This window comes from Austrofundulus limnaeus, unplaced genomic scaffold (genome assembly GCF_001266775.1).
Source record: "Austrofundulus limnaeus strain Quisiro unplaced genomic scaffold, Austrofundulus_limnaeus-1.0 Scaffold77, whole genome shotgun sequence".
NCBI lineage: Eukaryota > Metazoa > Chordata > Actinopteri > Cyprinodontiformes > Rivulidae > Austrofundulus > Austrofundulus limnaeus.
Window position 1 is genome coordinate 511,543 of NW_013952479.1, and position 12,574 is coordinate 524,116.

General features: G+C 39.7%; 2 protein-coding genes across 2 annotated transcripts in view; one reads left to right on the forward strand and one right to left on the reverse strand.

The window, feature by feature from the left end:
* prodhb (proline dehydrogenase (oxidase) 1b) overlaps nucleotides 1-5,324 on the reverse strand; it is an 18,271-nt gene extending 12,947 nt beyond the window's left edge. The window contains exons 1-2 of the mRNA XM_014011126.1: nucleotides 4,903-5,324; nucleotides 1,909-2,117 (exon numbers count right to left, since the gene is read on the reverse strand). Of these exons, the coding sequence (XP_013866580.1) occupies nucleotides 1,909-2,117; nucleotides 4,903-5,262 (569 nt within the window). The 5' untranslated portion in view covers nucleotides 5,263-5,324. The remainder of the gene's footprint in view (nucleotides 1-1,908; nucleotides 2,118-4,902) is intronic.
* Nucleotides 5,325-6,821: 1,497 nt separating this feature from the next.
* scarf2 (scavenger receptor class F, member 2) overlaps nucleotides 6,822-12,574 on the forward strand; it is a gene marked incomplete at its 5' end in the record, with an annotated part of 22,334 nt that continues 16,581 nt past the window's right edge. The window contains 4 exon segments of the mRNA XM_014011127.1: nucleotides 6,822-7,250; nucleotides 9,788-9,846; nucleotides 9,925-10,026; nucleotides 11,962-12,481. Of these exon segments, the coding sequence (XP_013866581.1) occupies nucleotides 7,141-7,250; nucleotides 9,788-9,846; nucleotides 9,925-10,026; nucleotides 11,962-12,481 (791 nt within the window).

The window sequence follows — 12,574 nt, forward strand, 5'->3', positions numbered from 1 at the left end:
TTCTGAGTGTTTTATGTGCTGCAGAACAGGAACCTGCTGTAAAACAGCAATTATGCTGAGTCAGGCTTGATTTTTAGTAATCYTTTCCTGTTGAATCAATAAATCAAATCAAATCAAATCAACATACAAAGCTCTTAACATCCAAGCTCCATCATATATTAAACATCTTATTGTTCCATACTTTCCTAATAGAGCACTTCGCTCTCAGACTGCAGGTTCACTTGTGGTTCCTCGAGTTTCTAAAAGTAGAATGGCAGGCAGAGCTTTCAGTTATCAAGCTCCTCTCTTGTGGAATCAACTTAGACTTAGGTTTCCTGAATTATTCTTCATTTCTGCTTCTATAGACTTGGACTGCTGGAGCACAAACTGAGCACATTTTTTCACTCTGCTGTTGTTTTTAGTCTCTGTTCTCTACATGTTTATTGTTATTATTTCTATCGTGTTTTTTCTTTTTCTTCCAGAAGAAGGCGCACCTGGACCAGTCCCGGACCAGTTCTTCTGTGTTTGTGTGTCTCTTTCCTGTCCTCCAACCAGCCGGTCGAGGCAGATGGTCTCCTGTCCTGAGCCTGGTTCTGCTGGAGGTTTCTTCCTGATTAGCAGGGAGTTTCTCCTCTCCACCGTTTGCTCAGGATGGGAGACTGTGATGAAGTGATTCAACACAATCTGCTGGTTTCTTCTTTAGAATGTTCTTTTTATGTACAGTGCCCTGAGACAACGTATGTTGTGACTTGGTGCTATATAAATAAACTTGAACTTGAACTTTTGAGGTTAATCAAATGTTCAGAATTATTTTTAATAAATTACAAGTTAAAATAGGCATGGGCATTTCTCTATTTAGTATCGAAAAAATATCGAACCATGAGACTAAAGTGTCGAACCGAATCGCGAATTTTCTGTATTCTAAATCAAAATTAGGAATTGTTTAAATTATCTTCAAAGCCAGTGCATTTCAAATTGTTACACTTATCCCATTCTCAACATCTATCCAGGTTTGTGTATCTTTCTTTTGCAGAAAGGAAATGGAGAGTTGTTGAAACCCACTGCCTTAGACATAATCGGTTTAATGCAGATTGTCCTCTAGATCTTGTTTGGCGTACCCAAGCAAGCATTTAAAAGCAGAAGTTTTAGCTCAATATCTATAAAACTGACTGAGTTAAAGCCATTATTTGTGTTTATTAGGGTGACTCAGAACAGCAGTCTTATAATAGTGAGGGTGCAGGTTCGAGCCCAGGTTGTGTCAAGAAGTGCATAAAAACATTACATAAAACAACACATCTTTATACTGTAGTTACAGTATCTGTCAATCAGCTAAAAGCCTTTTTATTTACCACAGCTGACCATTTAAAAACTGAAAGTGTTGTACGAGATACAAAATGTCAGATATTTGGTGCAGTAATACATGCTAAAGATATTCTACAAGTTGATTTTTATTTTACTTCTAAGAAATTCTCCTTAAATTGTCTTCCTTTTATTTACCGACTCGACTGTGAAGGAACTTACATGGGCGATGAAGTCTATATTTTCTTTTGGACGGTGAGTTCTTCTAATTAGTCTAAATGTGTGAACGCCCAGATCTGTATGTGAAGTAACATTACTGCTGCCACTGCTCTCCACAGAGACTGGTTGCATAAGGCTTGAGCAGTTGTCCAAGTTTACGTCAGTGAAAAGACCACATGCCTTGTGCTGCCTATGTGACTGGACGCTGAATGGAAAAAAAATCCCTCCAGCCAGCCAATCACAACAGAGAAGCCAGAAATGTGCCAACACATAACATCCATCTTCATTTTATTTCCATTTGATACAGATCATTTATCGTACATCTGATAAAGAGTGATAAAACATACACCTAAACACAAACATTAGAGTTTTGTATATTTACATTGTGTTGGGATGCAGCATATTTCCTACCTTTTCTCCTCCGACTTTGTTTCTTTTTGACTGATGTCTTCTTCAACGCTGTAGTCCAGGACAGATCCGACACCAAAGGCCTGATTCTTCTGGATCAGAGGCTTGATGGCCACGTGGTCCTCTCCAGCAACAAACTGGCCATAAAAGGTCACCTTCATGAGCTGATCAAAAAGTTCCTGTCCCAGGATCTTTTTACCTAAATCCATTATCTAAGGTGACAGAGAGAGGTCATTACAACCAGTTTAGGAGTTTGATGTGCCACTAACCAACCTCCCCTATTGATGTGACCCATCACATCGAAACAAGGATTAAGTCTAAAAGTTGTATATGGAGAAATAGGCAGAGTGTTTTGATTAAAATACTTGCAAAAAATGACATTTTGTGAAAATACAACAAATAAACGTGTTATCAATGTACCATTTCAATGAGATTTTTTGAGCATTAGCAACCAAAAACCCGATTTTGAGGAAAAACGCCTTCAGATTTTGAGATTTTCACTGTAAAGCTTTTGTTTCTTTCCAGCTAGGAAATCTYAATATTCAAATACTATTTGAGGTTTCTATTTTAAAATGACATAAAAAAAATCCCCATTAAAATTACATAAAATTATGATTTAGACCAAATATTTATGTATTATTGTAACCAACAAGACAAATTAAATAATATTGCTAATGATATCCGGATGATCTAAGTATCAAAATGTAGTTTTTAAAGCCAAGAATCAGAAAATGATTCGGTCATTTTGACCAAATTTGACTTAATCCTCATTTCGATGTGATGGGTCATATATTACTGTTACATTTTTAAGGCTAAGTGCCTTTTGTTTTTAAAGAAAATACCCTTAAAACAAACCATTTCCCCAAAGTTAGTTTGCATATAAATTACCACAATTCAGCGAGCCATTTAAGTGTCACTAGTAGTTGGGAATTTCAGATTTCTGCTTAGTTAATGCCTAATATTTTGTCCTGTAACCTGTTTTTTCCTAGCCACAGTCCAACTTTCTAACTGCATTCTTAAAAAGTACACACTGTAAAAAATGTCTACCTAAACAAGTTTTAAAATCTTATATCCAGCCAAAGTCTTTTTTTGATCTTGTTATAAGACTGATTTACTAAACAAGAACTGATTGTGTAAGAATAATAATCTTGTTTTCATAATGTGTAAGATTATTTGTCTTAACTTGAAAATTTGACTCAAATTAAGTCAAAATTTTCTGCCAACGGAGTAAGAAAATTTTACTTGGTAAGAATCTTGAAGTAAGAAAAATTGAGTCAAATCAAGTATTTCAAGAATCTTACCAAGTAAATATTTCATACTCCACTGGCAGAAAATTTTGACTTAATGAGTCAAATTTTCAGACTAACAAGGCAAATAATCTTACACATTCTGAAAACAAGATTATTATTCTTACACAATCAGTTCTTGTTTAGTAGGGGTGTAAGAAAATATCGATACACTGAAATATCGTGATATTTCATTTCCCGATACTGTATCGATATTCTAAAGCCCTGTATCGATTTTTAATTAAGGTTTAAAATGTCAACCTTCTTGCCAACCATTCATTTTTATGTTGTAGTTCAGCTTCTGACCACTAGTTGGCAGCAGTGAGCCAGCCATTTGGCTCCTCTACCTCTTGAGCGCCAGAGAGTAATGGTGCGTTCACACCAAACGCGATTTCAGCGTCAGGAGCAGCAGGTTTACATGCAAAGTCTATGGTGGAGGCGCTTCAAGCAACGTCGGGAAGTTCTGCGGCGCCTCAAGCGCGATTAGAGCAGCGCGATTTGGACGATTTGGACGATCTGAGCGTCGAACGCTCAGATCGTCCAAATCGTCCAAATCGCTGAAGTTGGGAAATCTGAACTTTTGCAGCTCGACGCGCAGCGTCAACCAATCAGAGAGACTCCACTGTGTGACGTAGCGACATATTTCCCGACGGGACAGTTTACTGAATGAGGTCCACTAACCTGAAACAGACGGAGCTCCTGCTCTTTAGCTAAAATGAGTGCTGCAGTCGTGTCCTGATCCGCAGCAATGCGTGGCAGCGACTCATCAGACTGAAAAAATTAGTCCTGAAAGCAGCTGTGAGCCTCTTCTCTGAATTATCTGGTGAATTAATTATGAATTAATTATCTGATGAACGTGACACGTTCTGGCTGTCTGTAAATAAAGCAAAGCCACTTCCTCGTCCGACATTAAACGGAGCCCGACAGAGGAGGGAGGGGCGGGGCGGCTGTCGCCGTGCGGCGCTTCAACAACTGTCCTGCGTCTGACCTCAAAGTGCACAAGCTTCAAACTTCAGCGTTGGCTGCGATTTTGAAGCTGAAATCGCGTTCGGTGTGAACGCACCATGAGGGTAGCATTAACATTGTAGGAGACAATGTAAGTATTGTAAGTAAACATTAGCTTTTCCTCTTTTTTTTCAGTAAGAGGTTTTTATTTAATATAATTTTTGGACAAAAAAATCGCAATATATTGCCTTGCTTACAGTATTGCAATATATCAGGATATATCGTATCGTGACCCCTCTGTTATGATATGTATTGTATCGCCAAATTCTTGCCAATACACAGCCCTATTGTTTAGTAAATCAGTCTCAAAACAAGATCAAAAAGACTTTTTGACTGAATATAAGATTTTAAAACTTGGTTAGGTGGACAGTTTTTGCAGTGCAAGCAATGAGCTTACCATACAGGAAGTAGATTTTGACCACTATAGTTAGTCATAGCTAAAGTATTGTTTTAAACTTACATAAAAAATGATTTGTGACAAGTAGCGAACATAATGCAAACGAGAAAATACATTTTGCACAGGTGCCATTTCTTACTTGAAAACTTTGATTAAGGTTAACACAAATTGCATTGTTGACATGCGAAGAACTGATTGTAACCTGGGATGTGCTGGGTTAATCCTGGTGTTACAGGTTTATGGCTTCAAACTACAAACTGCAAACTGTTTTCCAAGTGGCTGAACTACAGAGTCAGACTCCTTCATTACCTCTGTATTGTTATCAACCAGGAAGTCATAGGAGCAAAGTTTGAAAACCACCAAACTTCTGAGCAGCTCTAATGAGTCTTTGCTTTTATAAGCCTCCTTGGTCCGGTCAAAGTTTACTGAGGTCTTATTAGCAGCGGAGGCAGACGTGATGCGGTCTTTGGCCGTTTTGCCGGACTTCCTGGGAGGCTGTGGCTGAGCTGAAGCACGCGGAGCGCCGCCGCGGCTTCCTTCACAGTCCGCCTGCCACTGCTCGGAGCCGGGGGTGACGGTGGACCCGAGTCTTCGGTTGAACACTAACCGCTTCAGGTGACCCTCGGCATCTGCCCGTGAGAGGGCTGAGACGGTTCTGACCCTAAACATCCGGCAGAGATAAGGTAATTGTCAAAGAAGGGGGGCAAAGTTAGAAAAACATCCTCTTAGCTAACGGCGCGCGACAGTAAACATAAACAGGAGGTGAAACAGTGAGGAATCGCCTGATTGGTGGAAAGCCTGTGACGTCACAGCCGCCCTCCCAAATTAATTTTAGCTCAGATGAAACTTTCATAACAGGACAAACTCAAGGGTATTAAACAGAAACTGTCTCTTTTTGGGAGTGAAAACTCTCAGAAAACAACTTTAACACATTATTATGAAAATGTTTGTTCCTCCTATGAAATTTTGCGAAACGCACTTTCTGGAAACTACTAAACTTGGTAAAACTTATTTTTCAAGAATCTAAATTCCCTAGAAAAAAAAAACAATAACAACAATAATATTATTAATAATAATTCAAAACAGACACCCCACCACCAAAGTAAAACATACGTTTTTTTCTTTTGTTTTATTTGAAGTAGTTTTACTTAAAGATATACAAAATGAACTAAACTAAAAAATATATATATAAATAAAATCATCAAGACTGTCTTGTTTGTGAAGTTTGGCAGGATGAAAGGAAGGCCTAACAGCAGACATGTCACATGATCAACACGTGATTAGTCCAATTAGTTTAAATAAACAAACACAAGTATGCATCAGTCAGTGGACATTTTTAGCATATCAAAATATGTTTAACTTGCTGCAGAATCTAACATCAGAAAAAGAAAAGCACAAAAATTAGCTTTAAAGAACTGGTATAAACTGGTATAATTGTCCAGTTTTGTATTAGCATGGCAGCAAAATATATTTTACCTTTTTACAAATAACATATCTGCTATATCTACCTGCCCTGGTAAAAAAAATATTTTAATATGATTCCATTGTATAACTTTGCTTTAACCAAAGTGTAACTGAATGTGTTTTCCTGCTCTGGATAGTGAGGCTGGTTTTCTAAAGCAGGCTGGGTGGGTTTAGGTGCAGACCTGCAGCATCACTACAGGCCTGGGAACAGATGGGGGAGCTATTGTCTCACAACACAATGGGAAACACTGACTTCTCAAACATACACAAACTTTCTTAGATAACTTTTCTTTCAGATGAATTGCTGTTTTATAAAACCAATTTGTTATTTGTATAAATGTATATTATTTGTTTCCAGTGTTTTATGATTGTTTGCTTGACTATAGTAGTGAATATTCACTGCATGAAAATCAGTGCATAAAAGTTATTTTCTCTTGATCAATTATGAATAAAAAAAAGAAAGAAAAAAACTCAAGTTTGCAGTTATGGTTTGCAGTTATCTGCCATTAAAACAGTCCGTGTTGCGTCCATGTTACGCACAAACCCATGTATGTAAATTTGGTGGTGGAGGCATGGCGCACACAGCCAAAGATAGAGTAACAAATCAGGAATTTCCCTTCAGCCGCTCCTGAGAGCGCACAGAGAGGACCCTACTGAGCGCGTCTCCACACAAACAAAAGATAAACTGGCATCATTTTTATGACTTTCTGATAAAGTTTTGCAACAACTTCCGCATCGAGCAGAAGGGGCATGTTTGGACGACTTGTTGGATGCGTTTCTTCATGGAATAATTGCGCAGCGCAGAAGCAGAAAGAAAACTGCCTGATGTGGAGGTTTGGACCTCGGGAGCTGTTTTTAAACTGCTGCTGGTTCGGCTTTAACCACTGAGCTTTTCATGTGGCAAAATTCAGTAAGAAAAAAAAATAGAGATTAACAGGAATTTTTCGTGAAGTTGCTATTCTGCATCTGGATCCTGCGCATGGAAGAAGGAGTGTGTAAAAAAGCAGTGGGACTTCCTCAGTAGTTTGGAGAAGTAAAATGCGGAATAAAAGCTGCGTCTAGAAGGATGCTGCTGCTTTTACAATGGAAGTGAAGAACTGTTTCGCGGTTCCTGCGGTGGTTTGTCTCTTCTTTTTCTGCGTTTTCAGCCAACAACTCAACCCGAAAGGCAGGAATGTGTGCAGGGCACCGGGGTAAGAATCAAAACAGCCGAAAATCTGACTTCTGGTTTCCAGTCCGGGAGTTTCCAGTTTGTTGTGCTTTATATTGTCTGACTTTTTATTCAGAAAGTTTGGTTATTTAATAGAAAATTGATCCCATTTCATAATAAATGTAGATTTTTCTCTTGATGAAAATACAGGTTCTAAAACTTAACATTTTTTATTTGTTTTCATTGTTCGCTGGTTTTTAAAATAAAAGAAAAGGCTTTTTATCCAAGTCATTCAACTTGATTGTCCTTATAAACGCGGTTTTCATTAAATTCACGTTGACCTAATTTTGTTAGGAATTAGCCTACGCAGACCCAGACCACAGCAGGAGGAGGGGCCCATTGAAGAAAGCAGTTATACAGATGTTCAGCCTGCATCTGGACCGGTGTTTTCACCTCTAGGGGGCGCCCTTTTCACCTTAACTTTTTCTAAAAGCCTTCGTGGCATCGTTTTTCATATAAGTAATGTTGATTATACGATTTGAAAGTTGTGTTTTTAACTTTAGAGGGCTAAAAAGAATCAAAGATGAGCAAGTCTTGGGAAGTTTTAGATTATTCTGGTAAAGTCATGTGAAAACAAAGTCAACATCATGTCCTGATGCATCTCAGTAATCCAGGTAAAAAATCAAAAAGAAAAAAATTGTATAGGTCTTCTGGACGGGTTCTTCTCTAATGAAACATTTCGTCTCTCCTCCAAGAGACTTCTTCAGTCTGAGAGTTTCAGGCAAAATTCAGGCTTTTAAGCCCTGCCTCCATGTGACTGATACTCACATCACATGGCTATCGTTGACACCTAATTAACACCTATTGTTAACAGGAGGTGGAGTGATACTGGCAATAGCCGCGCTGTAGGAGGGGGACAACTGAAAACGGAGGCCTCCACCTCTGTTTAATGATGGACGGTCTTTCTTCACAAAAATGGCTTCTTTTACTCCTCTCTCAAACCAACGTTCCTCTCTATCAACAATGAGAACATCCTCATCTCTGAAAGAGTGACCGCTGGCCTGTAAATGAGTGAAAACTGCAGAGTTCTGGCCATTAGATGTAGCTCGTCTGTGTTGGGACATTCTTTTGAACAGTGGCTGCTTTGTTTCCCCGATGTATAACTGGTCGCAGTCCTCCTGGCACTTAACAGCATATACAACATTGCTCTGTTTGTGCCGGGGCACCGGATCTTTGGGGTGGACCAGCCTTTGCCGTAATGTGTTTTGGGGTTTGAAAGCCACTGGGACATCATATTTAGAAAATAAACGTCTCAGTTTCTCCGAAACACCCGCAACATACGGAATAACCACTGGTTTGGGTCTGGGTTTGGGGTCTTCATTTTCACCTGAAGGTTGCATGGAATCCTGTCAACAGCAGAAACTTTCAAATATGTTTTAGAGAAATGATTATCAATTTTTCCATGCATTTTAAGAAGTTGTGGTTTTTTTCAAAGCTAAACTTGTTAATGAAATAAGAATTACAGAAAGCGGCAATTGTCTGATCTTTAAACTTGCCTAAAAGTTTGACACTTTCCCCTCTTGTTGGTTCAACATGCAGTTGCAGTGACCTCTCCTCACCATTCACTTCTTTTTCTGTAACAGTTCTGTTTCTCCTTTGTTGATTCATATGAATTGAAGGAAGTAGTTCAGAGTTTATCATAATTTGTCAGCATTTCCATCGTGCTACATTACACAATCAGCTGCTGGATTTGGTTAGAATGACAGTGTAGCCTTGGCCGTGGTGTTGCTTTCCAACATTCATTGATTTTTTTAATATGTTATGTGATGGTTTCATAAAAGACAAAAGAAAAAAACAAAAATTTAAACCAGGGAAGTTGTGATAGTTCTGAAAATAACTTTGCAGTTATAAACAAATTGCAAAAGTCACTTTGAAAAAAAAAGCGCAATTACCATTCCTGATTCTGACATTTGTACAATATCACCAAATGTCAGAGAAGAACAGCTAAAACAGTATAATAATCCTTGCCAATATAAAACTAGTATCACTTATGATAATGAAAATGAACCTATTTTTATGACAAGTCAAAACACAGACATTAGATCCATGATCGTACACATGTGGCTGTTTCAGCAGGATAAAACCCAGTCCTGCTCCTTTTGAAAAGAGCCACTATCTTCAAAGAATTCAGAGGAAGCTGACGTGTTGCGGGGGCCTAAAGAGGTCGCAGGCATGAGAGGAAGAGGAGACACAAGCATCCTTTCCTGTCAGGCCTCTAACCGTCTGCAAACTATTGCCATTAAGCGTTCACGCTCCTTCCCCAAAGGCTGGGAAGAGCCAGAACATGATAAACTGTTCAGATTCAGAGGTTAAGCCCTTTAGAGACCATTTATCTTACACTGACATGAAATTACCCATGATGAGGTCATTGCGTGACAATGTCCCAAACATTTGCATCAGTGCTTTGTGGCTTAGTATTAACCGCATGAGCCAGGAGGGGATGTCGCCTCTTTAATGTGTTATTTTTCTTTTTTATTGCGATCTTTGTCTTCTTATTTTGTGTCACATATTTGATCCCAGGTCATCAGGACTGGTCTGCTGCAGCGGATGGAGGCAGCTAAGGGATGAATGTCCAACAGGTACTGTAATGCTAGCATTTATCTCATCATGACCAATGTCTCATTGTGTGCTAATTTCACATGTGTTTTTTGCCTCAGCTCTGTGTGAAGGCAACTTCACCTGTAAGGAAAACGAGGTGTGTGTCAGGCCGAATGAATGTCGCTGCCGCCATGGATACTTCGGAGCCAGCTGTGACACAAGTAAGGTTTGATTTGTTTTACAGCCGTGCCGTTTTATGTGTTTGGAGGTTGATGTTTTAAAGGGGCACTATTATGTGTTTCTCAGGCACATATTTAAATACTATACCATAATAAAGTATCTATGTCACCTAGCTGTTATTAAAATGCTGTTTTTATGTTTAAATAGAAAATAAACTTATCTTCTCGTCACTTCCTCTTCTAAATGCCTTGAAATTGGCCTCTGTCTCTTTAAGAACCATCTTCCGCTTCCGTTTTGCCCATTTCGGAGGGGGGGGGGGGGGCTGCCATGATGCAGTTTACTTGGCATCTGAAAATACATTTCCTCAAAGGTATTTTTAATCGGAAAAGAGCTTCACTGAGTGAGAACTGATGTTGAGAGCTCAGCAGACAGTTAGGTTTCACTTTCACCCGAGAGCCTGCAGGAGTTATGGGCGGGGTGTGTGGGGAGGGGGGAGGGGAGGCACTCTGCCATGAGGAAGTTCAGCTTAAAGACACGTCCCAGGGGCGTTTCTGGTCNGGGGAGGGGAGGCACTCTGCCATGAGGAAGTTCAGCTTAAAGACACGTCCCAGGGGCGTTTCTGGTCCCAAAAGGCGTTTCTGGTCCCCACCTGTCGTTTTKCTCCTCAGCATGGCTTCCTAAAAACGCTGCAGGATTTCTCAAACATGCATGAATGAGTCAGAGCAAGGCTTTGGGCTTGTTTTTTTATGAGAGTATAATATTATAAAGTGATGTAAAACTCAAAAAGTTGATTTTACATAATATTGCCCCTTTAAGACCAATGAAGTTGAGCTATACTTTGTATGAATGTTTTTTTACAAATGTGGCACCATTTAAAAGTGAAATTACCAGGCTTTCCAGTGGTATAGGAAGCATTGTTACAACAAACAAAAAAACCTACCAAACACAAATTTCCTTTATTTTTGTGCCATGTTTAGTTCCAAAAACCAATGCTTGCTGTTTTAGTTGATACTTTGTGATGTCATGTTATCAGTGGTGGGTGGCACTAATCTAAAAATTAGTTCCACTAACCCTTAAACACTAACTCAAATATTTAGGTCCCCTAATTCTAAAGCACTAAAATAACCCAATCAACCCATGAACATTCTTCGACAGACAACATGAGTCACATATTGCCATGTTGCTCTCTCTTAAGACTTATCATTGACATTCCACAGCTGTATTTGGGTTCATATTGTGAGATTCAGGCAGGGGAAAAAACCTCAGGGCGCAGACAAAATCCAAAAGGCAAAAAAAGGTTTTAATAATGAACTCAAAATGGCTGGCAAAACAGCTCCGAAGCTTACCAAAATCTCAAGCAACACAGAGCCCTCATACAGGCTGTGGGAAGCAGCACAATGAGCGGACAAACACTGAAGTCAGGACACAGAATATAAAAGCAAACTAATTATGGACGACAAGAATCACCTGGAGGAGACACAAGAGGAAACAGGTGAGCATGGGCGGGGCTGGAAGAATGACAGCACGGGAGACAGGGGAACACAGAAACACTAGAAAACCAAGGAAAATAACACAGATCATGACACATAAATTGTCACCTGGTGGATAAGTGACACATATAAGAACAAAATGTGAGACAGTTTTCACCGTCAGCTGTTAACAATAATGTTCAACATTTATAGACCTCAGTTACTGCTTCTAAATTTAGCAAGTGCTAATCCACTAATAAATTTTAAAATGAGTAAAAGCCCTAAAGCACAAATCAGGAAATTAGTTCCTCTATTGGTGCTTTAGTGCTTTATGGGAACTGTGCCCACCACTGTATGTTATTATGACTCAATGCACTTTGATTTCTTTGGTATAAGTGTATCTTTATAATTATTTTAAAATAGTTTTTGCTACTTTAGAGTATTATCACTTAGTTCAAATCTCCATGCATTGCTTGACAGAGTCCTGATTACTTTGTGTTTTGACAGAGTGCCCTGCCCAGTTCTGGGGGCCCGACTGCAAGGGGAAATGTAACTGTTATCCTAATGGCCAGTGTGACGACTTGACTGGGAAGTGTACCTGTAACCACAATCGCTGGGGGTCTCAGTGCGAGAAGGCTTGTCAGTGCCAAAAGGGCAAGTGTGACCAAGAAACAGGGAAATGCACATGTCACCCTGGGGCCTGGGGCGCGCAGTGCAACAACAACTGCTACTGCAGCGTCAACTCCGTGTGCGATGTGAACACGGGTCGATGCCTGTGCCACCCCGGCTGGATGGGCAGGAACTGCGCGGCCCAGTGCAACTGCAACAACTCGCCGTGCGAGCAGTACACGGGGCGCTGCCAGTGTCCGGAGAAGCTGTGGGGTCTACGGTGCGAAAGATACTGCCAGTGCGTCCATGGCAAGTGCAACCAGGCTGATGGATCGTGTACTTGCACGCCTGGTTATCGTGGGAAATTCTGCAGGGAGCCGTGTCCCGCTGGATTTTATGGTCAAAACTGCAGGAACAGGTGAGGAGAAAAAAAAAAAACCTAGCATTTAATTTCATTTCATTTATTCATTTCATTTCATTAAAAGATAAAATAAAATAATAATAAAATAAA